Genomic DNA, 20,161 nt, shown 5'->3' with positions numbered 1-20,161 from the left:
GGTTAAATCCTCCAACTTCAGTGAGGCTGCACTTGCCTCTCCCAGCAGTAATTCTGACCTATAAAGGAAGGAGGCTTCTTCATACAAAAAAACATTTGAAAGGAGAACATCTGATGAACTAGATTTTTGCAAACGTGGAAACTGAGAGAGCAGACACACAGACCTCCATGTTCCTTCTGTTAGCCAAGAATTAACACTAGAAATTCATTTTATGCAGGTTAGTGCTGGCTGAGTGGTGAGTGAGAGAGACTGATTACAAACCTTGCAAGCTTTCAAAAGGGAGAAAAATATAAGTTGCCCATCACCAGACCTTACATACAAGCTGCAAAGGATCTCCCATGCAGAAGTCAGTATCCAGTGCCAGGCAGAAGACTGGCTATGTGATGTGTGATGGTGCTACATAAAACCATGTCTGTCAAAGGCTGAGTCAGGAAGCTTTGGACTGACAGAGCCCTGAGTCACAGGTGCTTTGAGAGCATAGACTTTCCTGTGTCCTAAAGAGGAGATATCCCTCAGGATCATGAAGTGATAGGCTTCTTTTGACCCTTTTTTCAAGAGATAAGCAGTTTTCTCAGGTGCTCTTGGTCAACAGTTTAATTCTAGAGGCTACTAGTATCCTTTTTCACAAGAGACCTGTCTTCATCTGCTTTAAAAACCGGGTGCTCAGTGTTGTGGCCCCCCTCTCCCTCCTTTGTCAAAGGCTTCCTGTGGCTGTGAAGAAGCAGCACAGAAGTTGCCCAAAACCAAGGGCTTCTTCCATTTTTTTGTTTTTCTGCTGAACATGAGAGGAATATCAGGATATCTGAAGTTTACTGTGTGCCAGTGTTTTAAATTTATGCAAGCACAGTACTTACCAAATTCAAGCTAAGCCTCTTATCCCGACTTCTTAAGGAACTGCCTTCCATGTCTGCTGCAAGGAAAAAAAGTAATTAAAAATGTGATAAGGCAGTGCAACCTTATGGAGATGATTCTGGAGTAAAGCATATGGCTCTAAAATAATTAGAGCTTTATAAAGATTCTATAACTCCTAGTATTTATTCTAAATGAGAAAATCCAATGACACTTAAGACCAGAACCAACTCAGTAGCATTTCAAGAGCGATTACATCTATTTTAAGTATGATGAAACAAAGGAACATTCCATGTATAATCCAGGTCTATTATGCTTCCTATAACACAAGCAGCTGGGGAGAAAGGCTGGTGTGGTGAGCAAACATGCAAGCAAAAATTTAAACCCAGCTCCTGCTCTAGTCCCACTCTATTTTCCCATCTGTCAAACTGGGGAAATTATATGAAAAAGAGACTGTACGGAATATTAATTCATTATTATTTGGAAAGTTATTTAGGAGCCTCGTATGTAAGGTGCCAGGGAAACACATGTTATTGTACAGAGGGTACATGAGGGAACTTAATGGTAGGAGAGAAATTATTCTCTTTGTCACCCAAAAATGCTGATGTGGTGGAAGTGGCTCAAACTGATGGGGTACAAACAGCCGGAGAAAAGGTCACAGTATCCCCTTGTGCAGGCTGGCCTTTGTCTTGATGTAGGCCAATGTTATTTTTGAAGCAAAAGGCAAAATCCCTGAAATCCAGCATTCAGTGCATAGAAGATCAGCAGTGGGAGATGCTTATAACTACCATCCTTTTCTGGAAAATTATTTTCTGTGCAGAAAATGGCTTTTCTGCGGGAATGCTTTAAAACCCTGAAACCATGTTAATCCCATCCCTGCTCTTGTGGAGGTGTCAATACTGCACTGCAACTGGGGGTCTTTGTGGTGGTATCAGCATAAAGGGCAGAAGTGCTAAACAAGAACAAAGCACTACTGTTAGTGCAGAAATATAATCAGATAGACACAGTCCCTGTCCTGGGCAGCTACATTTATGTATTATTTTGGCAAAAAGACATTCAGGCACAATGCTGCAGCAGATGCCAGGATACAGGTGCCTTATACATGTGCAGCTCGTTCCCATTCATGGCACTGCAACCAGCATACGCTGCCTTTGCACTGGGTGAACTACATCTGTTCAGCTTTTACAGGTTGCCAAGGGCAAAAAATGAAGTAAATAACTCGAGTGGGCTCATTCTGGGAGGTAGTGAGGAGCAGCTGCTTTCTCCCCGTTTCTTTTTCCGATCTTTCTTGTTAAACACATTTTAATTCAGAGTTTAACCTTTCAAATAGTTTCAGCTGCACTTGGGGTAAGAAAAAATAGCAGCACTTATTAATTCATTGCTGCCCCCTGTCAGGCAGAGATAACCTTGCAGCACGGTAGCAGAACATGACATTTGGCCACTTAATCCTCTTAAAAACATTTTGGCATAAATTGGGTTGGAAGAACATTAACTGTCTCAAGCGTTCTAGCGGCATTAGAGCCGCACAAGTGCAGAAGCAAGAGCAGTACCTTTCAGGGAGCAACCAAATGTAACTGATAATTAAGAATACCAATTCCACTGATGGGTGTTTCTCCAGAAACCTTCCAAGAATTGTTTGTACGCTGATAAACAGGCTGGGCAGAGGTCTCCTTGCTTTAGCTTCTGAGCTTTAAGAGCAAGATCTGACAGCCCCAAGCCCCAGTTGGTCATTCAAAATACAGGAGTCTAAAGGATGTTTGTCCTTAAAAACCTACATTTTCTTCCTTATCAAAAACGACACATCACTGCAAAATAATTTATGATTTCCAGCCAGGTATTCCAGGTACCTTCCTCTGTTCTATGGCTCCACAAAATAAAACTTTCTCATACTGTGTGTGCTGGTTTTTGGCACCCTAATATTCTGGGTTTTTTGACTGTTGTTTTTGTTTGCGATGATGGTGTTTCCAGAACAAGTGGAAAAGTTACCTCAGCTCAGAGCAGAACTTGCTTTGCAGCAGGTTTTCAGGCTACCCTGACTGAAGTGCAAGGACAAAGTGGGATTTGCTCAAGGACACATAGCGTCCCTGGTTCAACTGGGATTACATCCCATCCCCAGTGTCTCCCCAGCTTCCCGTTCTTTACTCTAAGCTGCAAAAAGACATGCTGCTGTTACGGAAAAGACTGGATGTAGCAAAGCAGCACAGCTACAGAGGTTTTTCCCATGTGCAAGCCTACAATTTGACCTGCATAAATTGAGAGTCTGGGCATTTCCTGATTCAGCGGCTGGCTTTTTGTTTTCCTTTTTCTACTGCTTTCTTTTTGGAAGAGGGAGGGGGCACGGAAAACTGGCAAGTCATTAGGTACCCTGAAGAGATCACATCCAAATTGCTGCCCATGTGTACGCAGTGAGGGGCTTTTACAGGGCAGGAGCTGATGTGAGGGACAGGTCTGAATCCTGCTCGCTAATTAATTTGAAACAAGAATTTTGGGTTGCTTTGGGCGGTATATGATTTCGCAGGGGGGAGGACAGAGAGGCAAAGTTGGAGATGGGCACCCACTCTGCGCTCGTGGGCAGCTCCATCACTCACACTGGTCCTGCATCACTGGCTCTCAGAAATGCACTTACCTTTCCAGTTCCTCATGTTGTCTAAGCTGGACAAGGAGATCCTCCTGGGCACCAGAGCGACCTGAGCCCGGCAGATCCCTGTGTGCCCATTCTGGAGTGTCCCGCCGCCCACCTCATCCCCTTTCCTCTCTGAGAAGTGGGTTGGCTTGGGCGGCCGTGGCGGGGGTGTGTTGGACAGGATGTCCAGCTGGGTTACACCATAGGGCAGCGCGTTTTGGCTCTTGTCAATCTGAAAGGTTGGTGTCAGTGGTGTCCCCAGCAATGGAGAAGAGGAGGAAAAGTCACTGGGTGGCCCGCTAATGTCTATGTTCCTGGACACGGTGCTGGGATTTGCCAACGGGGCCCCATCCTGGTGCACAGTGACAGCACTGGATGGCTGTACAAGGTACAAGGAGGGCTGGGACTGCAAGGAGTCAACAAAAACATCGTCCGATGAGGTTTGCTCCAGAGATCTGTCCGAATTCGACCAGCTGTCACACCTGCACAGAGACAGAGGTCAAACTTGCGCTTTCTTTTTCTCCTGGTTGCAACTGAGCAAGTGCACAGTAAAACACTGCAAGCCCACAGTTTGGGACAGAATCCATTCCTTCCCTATGGCCATGGAAGGTCCCCGCTGAGCTGGGCTGGGGCACTTTGTGGAGGACCTTGGCCAGCAGCAGGCAGAAGGGGCGTCTGAAGGGAGACCGTATGTGAGGTTCCCAGCCACTCACCCTGGAAAGGGTCAGCACCAACATACGATGCTTGACTGCTAATCTGCACTATGAAAAGCCCCCTGTAAATTGGATTAGGCTGATGGTCCCCTGTTGTGCTCAGGAGCCTACACTCAGTGGCAGGGCTCAAGGATCAGTTTGCCCCAGTTTCCCAGGGCATCACTGGGCAGGCAGAGGGTGGCTCCATCCTGACACATCTGGCAGACCACAAACCTACCTGTTGTGGCTGAGCTTGCCCGACTCGCAGTTGGAGAGGAAGAGGTAGTCAGGTAGGAAGACCGACTCTGACTCGCTGGGGGTCTCCTCCGCAGCAGACACATCAGCAGCAGCGTGGTCAACCGAGAAGGAGGGATCGGCAATGCGGGAAGCGTGGGTGGAGGCGGCCGGCGATGGCTGCGGGGACGAGGTCGTATGAGAAAGGCTCTCCACCGAACCTGCAATGGGAATGGATGGCTCCAGCTGAGAGACAGCTCTGACTCACCCTGGCCTGCTGCCTCTACCGGCCATTGCCACCTTGCCTTTGCACCAGGGATGTTTTATCCCAGAGCAGCAGTGGGTGAAGGCAAAAACTCATCCTGGGGAGACAGGATCCTGATTTGCAGCTGCTCCCCCTGCCCAGGCTGGGCAAGCCGGTTGCCAAATTGAGGGGCTGCAGGAGCTGCAGACCCCCCTTACTCTGGGGGAGTCTGCCCTACTCTGGGGGAGTCTGCCCCACTCTGGCAGGGCTGTAGCATCCCTTCTGCACATTAAGGAATACAGCCTCTGCTGGGGAAAGTGTTGAGGCAGAGCAGTCTGTTTTATCAAGTATTTTTTAGGACTTAACACAAATAATTAATTATTAATCTCCGACACTTCAAATTAATGGCGACAAGGAAAGGGATTGATTTCTTCCCATTTTCTAGATCTCAGTGGACAAAAATGAGCTTTGCTGTTCATGGAGTAGCTAGATTTGTTGTACCTCTGAACTTGTCTGCAAACTCCTTATGCTTCTCTAGGCTGGACATCAAAGCCACGAGAGCTGCAGTGCCCTGTTACTGACCAGCTGGAGGTTTGTTGGCTCTGCTGAGAAACGGGACACTACTTTTCTGGATGCCAGAAGGCACAGGGAAGCCTGTGCTCAGTGACACCTTCCCTGGGCACAACACTCCAGTACCCCCCAGCACAGAGAGGGGTGGCAGTGAGGAGAGGAGCAGGTTTGGGCTGCAGGCAGCAGGGCTGGCCCAGGCTGCGCAGAGCTGGCCGCCTGCTCAGCTCCGGGTTCACCTCCAGCCACCAAGGACATCCTTCACTGGCAGCATACGGCTGAGGCACTTGTACCCAACCATCTGGCCCAACTATCGCCAGGCAGCAGAGACAAGTCTGGCTCTCTTGCTCTCCCAGCCTCCATCCTTGCTAGAGAGCTGGGGATGCTGGGCAGGAGGAATGAAGGAGCGATGGCTGTGCCATAGATGGGGTTAAGGCTAAGCATAGCCTCTGGCCCAGCTTTTGGGGCACTTCCACTCAAAAATCAAGTCCTCAGTGCAAGTCAGACCTCCCACTATGGGCAGCTGTGGAGCGGGAAGGGTCTGGGGTGTCTTTGCAGAGCAGGTCCCCAAAGGCATCTGCTCCTGGCAGCAGGAGCACAAGCCCTCAATTAGAGAATATGATTTTTCTAATGAAGTTTCAGGTTGCTGCATGGCGTTTCTCTCACGAGGGCTGCATGGGGACCCGGCAGTGATCACTGTGCACCCCAGCTGTCCCTGACATCTGTGGGACTCAGCAGCAGGTACCCATCTCTCTGGCTGAAACACAGACACCGCCTGAGTCAAAGCTGCAAAACGCTTCTTCAAAATAAAAAACCTTGCAGCAAAAACAAACACAAGAAACCAACAACTGCTGATAAAACCAAACCAAGCATAAACATGCCTTCAAAGTGTAGCAAGAAGGCAGATTTCTCTAACACTGATATCCAGAATTTTGCGGAAATGCTGGGAATCAGCCCCTGACCATCTATGTGCATGCTGCCGGCCAGATCCTGCACTGTGCAGTGAGATCCTCTGGCAGGTTCTGTCTAGTCCTCAGCTCAACACAGCAACAAGCCTTGCCACTGTACCAGGTTGTTGTAGTCACTTCTCAACCCTGGGAGGTGCTAGGTATATGCGCAAGCACGTCAGGAGGGATGGAGAGAGCTGCCACGACTTGGGGTGGTTAGACAGGAACATTGCTAAACACAAAAAAACCCCTGCAGTGACCCAAACTTCCACACCAGCCTCAGCTTCACCCTGTCATCCTGATCTCAGTCAGAAGAGGAGTAAAACAGCTGATCTTTTCTCCCTGCACTGTCCATACCTCATCCCTTTAAATTGAGGAGGGAGCCACCTCTTTCCCTCCCGTCTACCAGTATGGACTCATTGCTGCTTCCTCCTGTTAACTTTGGAGGTCTGGTGCAGTGGTGGACCCCAGGTCAGCAAAGCGCATAAGCATGTTCTTAAATTAGAGCTTAAGCAAAGCATTTTCTTAATTTTAAGCAGGTGCTTATAGCAGCAGGATTTCAGCAGTGAGTATCAGGAAGGAATGACTTTTACAGGGTTTCACATTTGCAAAGCAGAGCTGAGCACTGCAGCCTTCCCATCCGAAAAATAACTTTTCTCTTGTTCATTGTGCTGGCTCAGACAGTAACTCTTGCTTTCAAACCTTGGACTCTGAGAGCTGTCTTGCAAGCTGAGGATGATCAAATATGCACTGGGCTAACTCCACAGAGATCTCAGAAAAGCATGTTCACATCACCATCTGACCACATTCTTTTTTTTAAAAAAAGCCAACTAAAAACCACCACAACACATAAGAAAGAGAAATTAATGACATTCTGGATTATTAACACAGAGAATGAACAGGCCTGAACTCCATCTGGTACTCTCAGGGTTTAGCCACAGATTATCCCATCAGGGAAGACTGTGAGCTGCAGACCACATGGCAACCATTGTGAGCAGGAGGGAGGGATGGGTACAGCACAGACCTGCCCTTTTCTAACCTTCAGGGACTCAGGGACCTGTAGCCAGCTCCTAACAGACCGGCCCTGTCTCTGCCAGCTCTGCTGGTAACTGAATCAGCATGCATTAAAGTTGTACCGTGGCAGCAGCTGGGTAGAATAAATTATGCATGGCCATTTTTGACAGTGAGAAGGCAGAGAATAGGTTTGGTTCTCGCCCTCCCCTTTGCTAGAGAGACAGTGGGCAGCTTCGGCTGCCAAGATAACTGCTTCAGGGGGTACTAACCCAAAAAATCTCTGCCTGCATTGATGAGGAAAGTCACCACGAAGGCTGTGAAGCATGGGTGACTTTCCCCATCAATGCAGGGCCACTGCTTGGAGAAAGAGAGGGCTTCTCCCTCCTGCTACAGACCTCAGCCCACTCCCCAAAAATTGTTACGGTGCAACAGCAGTGCAGGAACGCAGTGAAGTAAGGAGGTCCTGCTCACAACAATCCCCTACCAGGCTGCATGACCATACCCAGGAGGAAGAAACGCCACCCACCCTTCCTGGCCAGGGGCCAGAGCCTGACATTAAAGAGCAGCCTTGAGTCTGTGCAGCCGAGAAGGGATTTCCTCCCGCTGAGAGAGGAGTGTGAAGGGAGTAGTCTCAGTGCCTGTCCTGCAGCACAGGCTGGGAGGAGCCGTCACACCCCCCCTGACCTCCTGTGCAAGGGCCAGATGCTGGTGTGAGCAAGCCTGGCAGGACCCTGCCTGCCCACTTTGTAGGGGAACAGAGAGGGAAATAAAGTGAAGATGCTCAGGAGAAAGTGTCTCTGCAAGGAGAGCATAGTCCCTCTGGGTAGCCCCCTCATGTGGTGATCCTGGCTCCCCTTGCTCCCAGCATGCTGTCCTGGCTGGAGGAGATGTTCCCCAGTATGGCTGCAGCAAGGTCTTGAGGAATCAAACCATCCCCATGCCATGGCAGGGTCTGTGCATGTTGGCAAAAGAAAAAAAAAAGGGGAGAGACATTTAAGGAGGCAAAGAAACCATCAGAGGAGCAGCAGAAAGGGAGAGGGTCCCAGAAATGGGCAAGAATGGGTGTGAACAACAGAGCAACCAGAGGCGAGGGAGAGGCGGAGGAACAGAAATACTCTAATCCAGGTGCCAGCAGCCAAGAGGGACACAAAGGTAACCTGTCACTTAGGGTGACCTAGCCAACATCCTGGTCCATGCACTGTGCAGGGAGGGCACCAGTGAGGGGGCCTACCTGGGGACATCAGGTTCCACTGTGGCCCTGGGTGCTGTGGGAGAGATTAGAGCAACAGGGAAGCAGTGAAAATCAGCAGGGACCTTCAGGTAAGGGCTGCATCCAGAAGGAGCAAGGCGTTTTCATGGGATGTGGAACAATACCTGGAGTCTGTGGAAGAAGTGAAGAGGGAACCCAAGGCAAAAGGTCCCTCTTGGGCTAAGGAGCTGCCTGCCAAGGCATGGCCTGGGGGAGCATTCAATGCACAGCTACAATCTTTAAAAGTAAGGCTTCAAACAACTTCCACAGCTGTTTCTCCAATGAAAAGCTGCTATATTTCGTTGTGTCAATTAATCGTAGTTTCAGCTTGCATGTGGGATAAAGCGTGCCCATGATGTCCCATTGCCACTACATTTCATCCCCTCCCAACCCAGCCACTTGGCCCAATCCTCCTCTTGATCACCTGATTGAAGTGGCCATGGGTCCCATGGGGTTGGGGAATGACTGCTCCATTAGAGATGGTAGGAAAATAGGGAGTAAGGCCCTTCACTTTCAGCACAGCCCGCGGCACAGTTTCTTACGGCAGTCGAGTGCCACAGCACAATTGTTGCTGCTGGCAAGTCCTTCCCGACAGCCGCCCTCCCAGGTGCTTCCTGACATCTGCCTGGCGCTTGCACTGTGCCTCTGTCTCTCAGCCGTCCCCGTCTTGTTGACTAAAAGCTGTCCTCACGGGGCCAGTTGCCTTTTGCTAACTTCGGTCCATGTCTGGCTGCTTACACATCAGACCAGAGGCTGCTGATTACTAGGACCTGGCTGTTCGTCCCGCGGCTTTGCTTCTGGAAGGGACAAACTGGGAACAATGGGATGGTGTTTCCACCGTGTAAACCGGTGGCTGCACTTTCTGTGCATTAAGCGGAGAAAGCAGCAGATTTGGTTTCGGTCTCAAAGTCACAGCAAATTTTCAGGGATGCAAGGATTAAGAGTGATTGATTTCACAAAATAATATTGGCTTTGAGATTCATTTTAACACAGAGAATAGCTTATTAAAGTGTCCTGCAATTGATGTGTCTTTCTTTTGATGATTCATTTCAGGGACTATTATTTTTTTAACACAGTAGCATTCAAGTTAAAAAAGCATATGGCATTTAATAGAGCTTTTCTCTTCTTATGTTAATTTTTAAGGGTAATTTGTTTAAACCTACAGGCTCTTGGGGGATTTAGGTGCTTGCAAAAAGCTGAAGCAATTAACAACTGTTTGAAATGTGATGAGCAACCTGTGGAACTGCACAGATTTAAATCTGAGAATCTGAACGTGCCCTGCAGCCTGACCTGAATACACCCGAGACCTGACCTCACTGGCATGAACTGCAGGATAAATAGAAGATCTTATGAGCTATTTGCCATTAGAGATAGGATAAGTGCATGTCTGGAAGCTTAGCTTATGCAGTCTGTGATGAGGTCTGTAAGTTCAGGTGCCAGACTTTATACCAAAGCAAGGCAAATACTCTGCACTGCTGAACTTCTTGGGGGATAATATCCACCTTGAAGGGAGCGGAAAGCTGGGATGTCAGCTTTCCCAACCAAGAGCTGTCACTTCTTGTCCATCAGTGCCTATGCTGGCAATCTTTGCTGGGAGAGAAATACCACTGTGTACTACTCTGAGTACTGCCCATGCGTAAGTCTTACAAGCAATGCTGTGCTGTACCAGCATAACAGAACAGACATTTCCCAGTATAAATGCATCTGTCCTGGGGACAGCCGCTGCCTTAGCTCCTCTCTGCCACAGATCACATCTCCCTGTGCACATCCTCAACACAGTGCCATCAGAGGTCTGCATACACATTTGAGAGACAGAAATTATTTTTCTCTTTTCTGTTTTGCATGGAAAGACTTATCTTCATTTCAGAGTAATTGGTAAAATTATATCTAAAAAAATACTGCACCAAAAGTAGCAATGCAAGAGCAGCATCTCAGTGTCAACAAGGGCAGATCAGCAGGAAGGGGGTCACTGAATATTCCTAATTACGTCCAAGCTCTAAGGGGCTATTAATTCAAATCCCTCAAAGCTATCAGCTCTAATTTGCAAGTTGCATTCATGGGCAGTTTGTACTAGCACATAAAAACGTCAGCACATTTTCCTGGTGGTCTCTAAGGCAAATGGGGAAAGGGCAGACACCACATTTGTAACAGGACCACTGCAGTGCCCCTTCCACTCCCATCTCCCCTCAGAATAAACTATGGAAGAGAAGATTAAAGAAGACCAAGAACCAGCATAGATTAAAATAAAATATCTCACCACAGCGTTTTGTTTCCTTTCAAGTTACAAGGTAAAAGTATGGCTATGTGGCACTTGCAGACACCAGTAGCAGTCTGAGCACAGCAGCACAGAGATCACAGCAGGACAATCTGCCTGGCCACACTGTGATACCCTCAAACATATTACTGCCCTTGGGATCGAGTGCCCCCATCACCACCCTTCTCTGCTCTTGCACTGCCATTTATCACAGCAAAGGACTTTGTTCTGACTCACTTCCTATGAAGCTCTCAAATTGCTGCTGTATCTGCCCCTTGGAAATGTCAAGGGAAAGACAGATTGCTGTTATCTGAGCCTGATTGTCTCATTTGAAAGGTAAGTTAATGATGATACAGGTCCCGACTTTAATTACTGGCTACATCCATCTTGGAGTGGTTAATTCTTGGAAGCCTTCCAAGAAATTCACCCTACTGAGTATATACAGGTGTAGGTCTTGGCAAAACAGCCTGACTTTATGCTTCACTGGAAGGACCATCTCTTAAGTCTAGACACACAGTTCTAACACTCTCCCATCCTCTGCCTTTTCTTTATTTTTCTTCTCACTGATAGACTAAGACAGCTCAGTATTTTTGTCATTGATTTATGTATGTGCATATACACCCAAGTTTGTGCACATTCCACATCCAGCAAAGCCTGAGAAAACATGACTTTTGCAGGATGCTTTCCTGGAACAGGTGTCTTATATTAAGCCAAACTAAATAAATATGGGACATGTAATGAAATAGATGGCCCCAGAAGATAACACTCAGTCAGCTTTTCACATAAACAATACCTTTTCTTACTAAGGACCTGCTGTTCATTCTAGCAGGAATTGGTTCATCAAAGTGAGACCTAGCGGCCAGCTATTTTTTCTACCCAGCAGTAGTGAGATCCCCAATAGCCCAACCAGCCAGCAAGGTCCATGCTGCTTCTCACCACTGGTGCTGCTGTGGGGGAGCCCAGGCACTGGTCATCCTCCCAACCTCCAACAAGCATGTTCATGATCCTACCTGTGCCATCTTCTAGATGTCCAAAGTTACAGATCTGGCTGATGTTGTGCACCCAGATCTGCATCTCCTCCTCAGTTTTGGCTACCAGGTAGAAGGTGCGGTAGGTGGTTCTCACAATAAAGACAAAGTTGTTCTGAAATTCCTTCTTGATGAAGTTGGGCCCTGAGTGCTTCAGCACTTCGCACTCATTGAGGTCGATGATCCGAATGGGCTTTTTGGAGTGGTTGTTTCTGTAGTACTCCAGCACATCTGGGTTCCCGCTCATGCGGCCTCTGCGCAGCACAAACCAGCGCTTCCGCCATGCCTGCAAATGGCACAAACACAACCCTTTTAGTGCCAACCACATAATATATCAATCAGCCCACACATGCTTATTTTCTTTTAGGTTTTATAGTTGTTTTAATAAGCTGGCCAAATTGTGACTTTGATTCGATGTGCTTGCTATCAGCTTGCATTTGTGACAGGAAAAAAGGCAGAGGATTGTCCTTTAGGAGGTGAAGAGCAGCAAGACTTCTCCCCTCCTCTCACCCTCAGCCTGCCAGCATGGGGTAATCAAAATGATCTGGTACTTCACCATCTCATCTATAGAAGAGATTATAACCCATTTTATTTTGTGAAATGAAAGTACCTAGGACTGCATCCTGTGCTGCAGCACATGAGCTAATATCTGACAACAAATGCCTTTTGCCCAGCAAACCCAGGGCTCCAGATGACCTGTGCAGCTCTCTTAGATGGTTTTCAGTGCTAATAAAAAGCTGTTAATGAACTGCCAGTTACTTCTGAAAGCCCAGAGCAAACCTTAAAGGAGTTGTAGTGCTGAAAATGTTAAACAGAAAACTTCCATACTTAACATAAGAATGCCTATTTACACAGACACTTCTTCAAGTGACCATCTACCCAAACCAAACCTGGTTAGCAATGATGTCATTTAGACCTTTGTGACTGAAGGTATGGGTCCCATACAGGCTTAAATGAAGTCCTGGCAGGACTAAGATGCATCATCACTTAATAAAGCTACATGCAAGTTTCTAGGAACAAAATAACATATTTTCCCCTTTTTCAGCAGCTGTTTTCGTTCATCACCAGTATAAACGCCTCTGTGTTGATTACAGCTGTCACCAACATACTCTGAGGGCCAGAAGAAATCCACTCTGAGCTCTGTTCCACACAGAAAAGCTGAAATAAGACATTAAGAGCTTCCTCCTTACCAAACTCCATAAAACTGTGTTGGATAAAGCCATGCCCAAACCAGCGAGGCCCGGGTGGCTGCCAGGGAGCAGCTGCCCCAGCTCTGATGGCAGCCTGGGAGAGGTGCAGGGACTCACCCACTGCCCAGGAGCCTGTGACAACTGTACGGCCACTGGCTGCTTTAGCCACCTTCAGAAGAGTTAAAAGTTCATTGAAGAACCATCTGAACAACAACCACCACAACCTCCCTACCCAAATCTTATTCAAGTGCTCTTTGCAAAATGACTTGTCACAAGGATGGAAATCTGGGTGATACCTTGTGTTTGAGTTAAAAGTCATGCTCATTTTGCAGAGAGTGGATCTGTCAGTTTAAAGACAGCCAACCATTCGGCCTTAAGGCAAAACAACTGAGCTTAGGATGCTTTCACTAAGATGTAAGTCGTTACTGGCACAGTTTAAGATCAATACAGGCAGTACAGATTTTGCTGACTCAGAGTTCCCATGGGCATGGTGATAGTTAAAATGATCAACAAAAAATAGCAACAATCATTTATCGAGAAAAAGCTTGCTTTTTTTTTTTTTTCCTACCCAAAGAGACTTTCTTGCAGTGCAGCAAGCTTTTCACAGTCCGTTAATATTCATCCAAAAAATTATCTAAAGTAAGTTTTTTCAGCCTGGCAGGACCTTAATTTATTTCGAAAGCAAATGATTCTTCAGAAACAATATACAGGGACCAGAGAATGAAATATCATAGAGGGAACTCTTGCAAGACTGAACAAGCACACACTGACCTGTGTAAAAGTGGGATTTTCAGATGGGGGGGGGGTGTCACATCAGGAATAAACAGGAAGCAGAGGTGAGGTGCAAAGTGACAAAGGCACAAAGAAAATTAAGTCTTGCCCTCATGACCTGTTGAGGTTTGAAAGTGATTTGGTCTCTGTTGAAAGTAGCTAGAGATAACAGATATCTGAGTCTACTGTTGTGGGAGCCAGGAAAAAAAGAACACAAATTCCCCTCAAAGGAAATAGAAACAAAGGAACAATGTTTAACAGAGAAACACTTTCCTGATGAGCATGCTTCAACAATGGAATACAGCCCAGCAGGTATCTCACATGTATAGTCCTAGTAAGACACATGTTTCTGCCAGCAGCAGTCCAAGTGCCACACAGGCCGAATGCACACCCCACAGATGCACCAGGACAGAAAGGTGACAACCCTTCACACATTCTCACCCCTAAACATCAAAAGAGAAATGCTTCAGGAGGACTAAGCCAAATGAGAACTGCTCCTTTGCATCCCAGAGAAGCAGGCTGTGAAGGCAGAGAGGGGAAGGAATCATCATATCTTTCCCCCCCCAAGACTGCAAGACCACTTCTCACTCCTCTTCCCAAAGCTGCTGGCCCTGCCCCTTAAATACACCTGGCTCCTTCTGATGGAAATTGGGTGGAAATCACCTGCACAGGTGCAAGCTGGGGGTGGGTGGGATGGAATGGGAGAGTAGCTGGGAACACCCTGCCTTGCTGGCATCCATGAGGCTGTGGGGAGGTTGGAGCCTAGCCCTGAGGTTGGGGTCAGCTCAGGGCTACCTGCCTGGTGGCCAGTAGAACACCTTTAGCCAGGACGGCCCAGTCCCCGTTTCTTTAGCATTTTAATTTTAATGAGTCTAAAAGGATCTGTAGTTTCAGCACGGTGAGAGGAGAGAGAGAACTGCAGCTGTGCTTTGTGGAAAAGCTCACGGTCCCTCTGTTGGGAGGTGAAGGCTGGCTTCGGCGTGGTGCGAGCAGCCATGGCTCTGCTGGCTTTGGTTTTGTAGTAGCCGAGAAGCTGCCTGATAACCTGTTTCCCTGCAGATATGCAATCTGATCAGGCTCATCGTCTGGCTGGCACTGTGAGACTGGAAATGGAGAGGTGTCCGGTCAGCGTGGCTTATGATGGGAGAGGAGAGCAGGGCTGAGGCTGTGTGAGAAAACACTGGCATTTATAGCTGGGCAGCCATTAAAACAGGGCTGAGGGGAAATAATGCCAGGTAGCTGCCCAAATCTGCACTGCCCTTGGTAAGGGTGGGCCTCCCCTCTCCATCTCCTGCATGGCTGCCCTCTCTGCCTTCCTCAGGCTTGTGGTGGTATCTCCTGTGAGCTGTGGGGACCAGAGCAAGACCTGCCCGTGCTGCCGACCTGCTGCTGGACCTGGAGCCGAGGGGAGGGAGAGGTGCCGAGGGACGGTAGCCTTTCAACAGGCACAGCCTGAGTCAGCATCAGTGTGGGTCAATCAGCACTCGCAGGCTCAGATCTTCACAGATATTTAAGCACTCAGCCTCCCTTGGAATCAGTGGGGTGCCCGGGCAGGGTGGCAGTGGTGCAGGGTGATGGCACAGTCTGGCTGTTGGGGAGTTTGCCGCCACTGCCTGGCCAGCTTGCCTGCCGCCCCGCACCAGGGCTGCTCCTTGCCTGCCACCAAAGGGAGCTGTGTGAGGACCAAAACCGGTGGAGACCATCTCATTCCACACTGGGAAAGGGGGAAGGCTGCCAGCCTGGTGCCCCGCACCCAGCCTCCCCGGGTGCAGGCAGGCCAGTACTGGGAGAGTGGGAGAGGATGGGAACAGCTCTTCCCTGGGTGCTTGCTGTTAACATCAGCTTTGTCATACCATCAAACTGCATCCACACACAGAGAATGCACTTGCACCATGCCTCTCTGGGCTCCTTTTATTTCCCTGCACTCTTTAAGAGGAAAGTGGCATCGGCTACCAATACAGCTACCTGTGTGGGTGGGGGCTGAAGGACCGTCTTTTGCACCTCTTCTCCCATTTAACACATGGAGTCCCACCAATGTCTACACACTCATTTCCATTCTGAAACTTTCACCGATATGTGCCTTTATTTGCAAAATGTACACCAAACCACTTTCGCTTATCCCCCAACGCTGAGTGTACGATGACACTAAGCACTGAGTGTTTTTGAGACACTCGCAGCTTGCCTGCAAATGGACACGAGCAGGTTTGCATTACCAATACACAGGGCTCGCCCTGCTCTGTGGCATACGCAAAGCAGGGGTTTTGGCACTCCTTTCAGCACGAGGCTTTGATCTCCAAGAGTCAAATATCCTCTCCTCATTTTCCTGGCATTTGCCTCCAATGAGCTGCATGTCTTTTTTCCCCAGGGGAAGGGGATGCAGCACATCGGAGTCACTGGAAGCCCAGCTGTGGCAGGTCTTGGCCAGACAAGACGGCAGCAGCAGCTTTTAGCTCGCAGGGACCCAGGGTCTCCTGTACCATGCAGTCCGCTCTGCCGGAGCAGCGGCCGGGGCTCCTCTGCCCCGGGCTGGAGGCACAGGAGGTGCCTGGCACCTACAAGGTAGACAGTCATGCCCCACGGCAACTCCTCTCCAGTGCCCAGCCCAGCCCCATGTCAGAGCATGGTGGGGTTTTACCTAGTTGTAGTTTTCTTTTTACCATTTACTGACTGGTAAATGGTACTGACAAGGCTGCCATCTCCATCCCCTGTTATGGTTCTTTCTGCCATCCCTGGTTTTTTGTCTTTGCAGTGCGACCTTTGCCCGCAGACCAGGATGCGGAGTGGTGTGGCGTGTGCCTTCCTCCCCTTCCCCATCGCTCACCTGAACAAGAAGGTGTGCCTGTCCTGGCGCCACGACGGTTGTGCTGTGCCAGAAGCCCATGGTACAGCCAAGAGCTCTGTTCCCAGCTCCCTCCAGCCCCGGGCGGCAAGGTGTGCACAATCAACCTGCACCCTTGTGCTACTGCAACAATTTCCTTGGCAGGAAGGCCGGCAGTAAGGCACAGTCGCTATTACTATGAGCCTGTGCCCAGAAAGGATTTGTTTCAGCTGATCAGAGCCAATAATATCTGACAATATTTAGTCTGGAGCTGCACACACTGCCAAATTTACAAGAGAATTTGGATCTATTTAAGGGTGAAAGATTGCGCTCCCATGGTTGAGATGAAGTAACCTATACACTTAAATACGAACTGATTTTTGGGATTCAGCCTAGGCTCCTCACTTACACTATGTAAAGGATCTATGTGTCCAGAAGAAATATTACATTTATTTGGGGGCCTCTTGAAATTAGGTTTTTCTCGATGAAGAAATGATACGATGCTATTGTGTTTACATGTCCTCCAAAGCTTTGTTGGCATTAAAGAGAAGGCTTTACCAGAAAAGCACAACTACAATCAGACAAGAGACAACATAAATCTAGAACAATTTTCATCTGCCCTTCGTAAGTGGAATAGTTTGGTGCCAAAAGGAAGAAAGAATTTGCAGCAGTGTTGGTTGGATGCCAACACATTGCTCTGTGCAACACAAGCTATCAGTGTTTTCTTCTTGCTCCTGAATTTTTCACTTTGGGAATTCCAGAGCCACTTGTGAAGGGAAGAGGCATAGCTCTGTTTCCATTTCAGCAGGGTTTCTGAGAAAGCAATCGCTACTTCCACAATCTGACGTCTCTGCTTCTGCTGAATAAGTGGTGTGAGGTTTAAAAAGAGCTGCTATTACATGTGAAGGTTTGCTCCATTGCAGCAATATCAGATAAAAGAGGCCATGAGCAAACCTATTACGTGCTGAAAAAACAGCTAGCTGGTAAGCAAGGCCAGAGTGGGAGCTGAACGCCTGTGTGGGAAAAGTTTAGCCAAGGACCTTCATCGCTTACCTCCTGTCTGAGGACCATGTTTTCATTTGTATGTACAAAATCTCCAGTATCTGAGATCTAAATAATTAATCAGAACATATACAAGCTAAATGAGGTAAATCGGCCTGAAATATAACTTGTCCTTGATTTTTTTCTGGTTTTAATAACAAAACATGGAATAGCCAACAAACTTGAAATTCTTTACCAGCTAAATTGATACTCATGACTCCCCCAAAGAGGATAATCTTCATTTTACAAAATGCAGCAAAGGGAATGGCAAGGGGGAGCTGAATGACCAGTGGATGTGTACTGATTCCTCACCCACCAAGGTGGCCTTGTAGCTGGGCAAGGGACATGCGTTTATCCCCATGCTTGCTGTGGAGAGGTCTGACACTGAAAGAAGAGTCTGACAGCTCAGTGATGGGGAGGACTGTGAAAGGTTTGAACATTTGGGATTGCTCTCTTCCTGCAAAATCCCTTGGAAAAGCAGCAAATCCCACCAGAGAAAGGTCTGGCGTGGCTTCCCTCCCATGGCTGGCTGAGGGCTGACACTGCATACACAGGGCTTCTCCTGATACTCACTGCTGCTTTCAGCCCTGAGGCATCCTTGGGGCTAGAAAACTAGCAGAGATGCAGGATAATAGTCCCACAGGACTGCCAGTACTTGGGACACAACTTTTCAAAACTTGTCTTTTTTTAAAGAACAATTTTAAAACATGTTTTTTAGGGAAAAAAAAAATTAGGCGGAACTTCATAGCATTTCCTATAAATTACTTAAAAGAGGAAGTTAAAATTCATATGTTGACAGCTTTGTAGCCAGCTGATGTCTAAGCCTATGAAGACCATACAAGTTAAGAGAGCTTCCCCTGCCTGCACAGGGTGAGAGGTGTTCAAACTGCAGAGTATGGTCCCTGCAAGGAAGGAGGAAGGAGTCAGGCCCAGCTCCCAGCAAACATCCTCATGTTAAAAGAGCCAAGAACATTGTTGGGAGCTCTTCATGCCACTCTTTAAAGAGAAAAGGGCCAGCCCAATGGGGCTTGAGCTCCTCAGACTGCAAGACCCTTGCAGAAGGGCTCCTACCTTCTGCTTGGTAGCCTGCATTGCTTGGTAATAGCGCTCGATTAACTCACTCGCAGAAATCTGAGATGAAAAAGACCTCTTAAACCACCCAGCCTGTCCCCCAGCTGGGGTTATGGTTTTGCTATTTCAGTTGTGGCTGTTGGTCTAGAGCTCCCATCAGCTTTGCATAATAAATCTCTCCCTAATGAGGCTGCCTGCTTGTCCCTTCCAGTATGTCCCTGTGCAATGCTCAGGGAGCAGCTGAGCTCATTGCCCATCACCCACTGGTTTAACACTTCTCTTGGATTTTGTCTCCCTTGCTGTCTGTTTTCCCTTATTTTCTATTCAGATCTCACAAACTTCTTCAGCAGTAAGAGGCTAAAACTCATGGTTTACGGCTGGGAAGAAAAATCAAAAAATGTTTAATTTCAGAGAGGACTACTCCTCCTATAAGGCCTTCCTCTGTCTCCACAGTCATGTAATTCTCTTTAACGTAGAGAATAGAAGGAGAATTTTTTTTGCAGTAGTTTTTCTCCCTTTACTTGGGTGCCTGGAAGCTGAGGTGCATTCCTGTAGGTGCTGAAAAGGCATCAGCTCTCCCTTCCTCTGCCTGTTCGTGCCCACTACAGCACTGTTTTCTCAAGGTCAGGGCTCAGCTATGGTGGGAAAAAGCTCTGAGCTAACCAGTGTTCCCATACAAAACAATGTTCAACACAGACTAGCACAAATGGTCTGGCGCACCTTGTGCAAAGGACCATCACACAAGGAGTTCAGGGCAGAATACAGTCTAACACTGTATTCCATCTGCTAGGTTGTGAGTCACTTATTGAGTCACTTGTCTATCTGATTGTGGTAGTTTCAGTATGACTAAATGAATCTTGTTTCAAGAAAGTCAGCATGAGTCTTCCTCTGAGGAGATGCAATGGGTGCACAGTGGAAGGGGAAATACCTTATTCCTTTCAAGGTGATACAGATACATTGATTGACTAAAAACATTAACCAAAAAATTTCCTGCACTGTAAGTTCAATGAAAGCTTTGTAATAAAGCATATAAGATGACGTCCTGTAGAAGCAGAGAGGTTTCCTTTGTTTCTGTTTCTCACAAAAAGAAACCTGTGGTTTGTGAAGAAAAAATGACACACAATAAAAGAAAGGAGAAAAAGTCCCAGAGTCTTATGTTACCTACTAACTTACACACATTCCCATTGCCTGGCCTACATCCTAATCCATAATATTTATGGTGTTTTACATATACAAACATCTGCAACAGAATGAGTCACTGCTATTTAATAAACATGCAGATTCTTTGTAAAGCTAATGGGTTTGTTTGGGGTATGAAGGGTCAAAGTCATAGAGACCTAAAAACTTGGGAGTTTTAAGTTCTTAAAAACCTTGTGGAAAATAAGAAAACAAGTTCTGAAAGTAAAATTCATAACACCACTGCATTTTGGGGAGGGAGGAGGCAGATGCTTAGATAAAGAAATGTCATTTCACTCACATCCCTCATCCTTTAGTAAGAGCAGTAAATAAATGAGAACTGTGCTTCTCACAAACATTTTGATTAGAGGACACTGGCAAGGTGACAGAGCA

The 20,161-nt window shown here is 47.5% G+C and overlaps 1 protein-coding gene across 1 annotated transcript in view; it reads right to left on the bottom strand.

Annotated features, from left to right (window-relative positions):
• The window catches only part of GAB3 (GRB2 associated binding protein 3), a 64,331-nt gene that overhangs the window by 5,674 nt on the left and 38,496 nt on the right, over positions 1-20,161 (bottom strand). The window contains exons 2-5 of the mRNA XM_074147520.1: positions 11,684-11,987; positions 4,403-4,619; positions 3,476-3,954; positions 855-910 (exon numbers count right to left, since the gene is read on the bottom strand). Coding sequence (XP_074003621.1) covers positions 855-910; positions 3,476-3,954; positions 4,403-4,619; positions 11,684-11,987 — 1,056 coding nt within the window. The remainder of the gene's footprint in view (positions 1-854; positions 911-3,475; positions 3,955-4,402; positions 4,620-11,683; positions 11,988-20,161) is intronic.

The sequence above is a fragment of the Numenius arquata genome, chromosome 5, assembly GCF_964106895.1.
Source record: "Numenius arquata chromosome 5, bNumArq3.hap1.1, whole genome shotgun sequence".
NCBI lineage: Eukaryota > Metazoa > Chordata > Aves > Charadriiformes > Scolopacidae > Numenius > Numenius arquata.
Note: the sequence above shows the minus strand (reverse complement) of the source record. Positions and strands in the feature narration are given on the sequence as shown.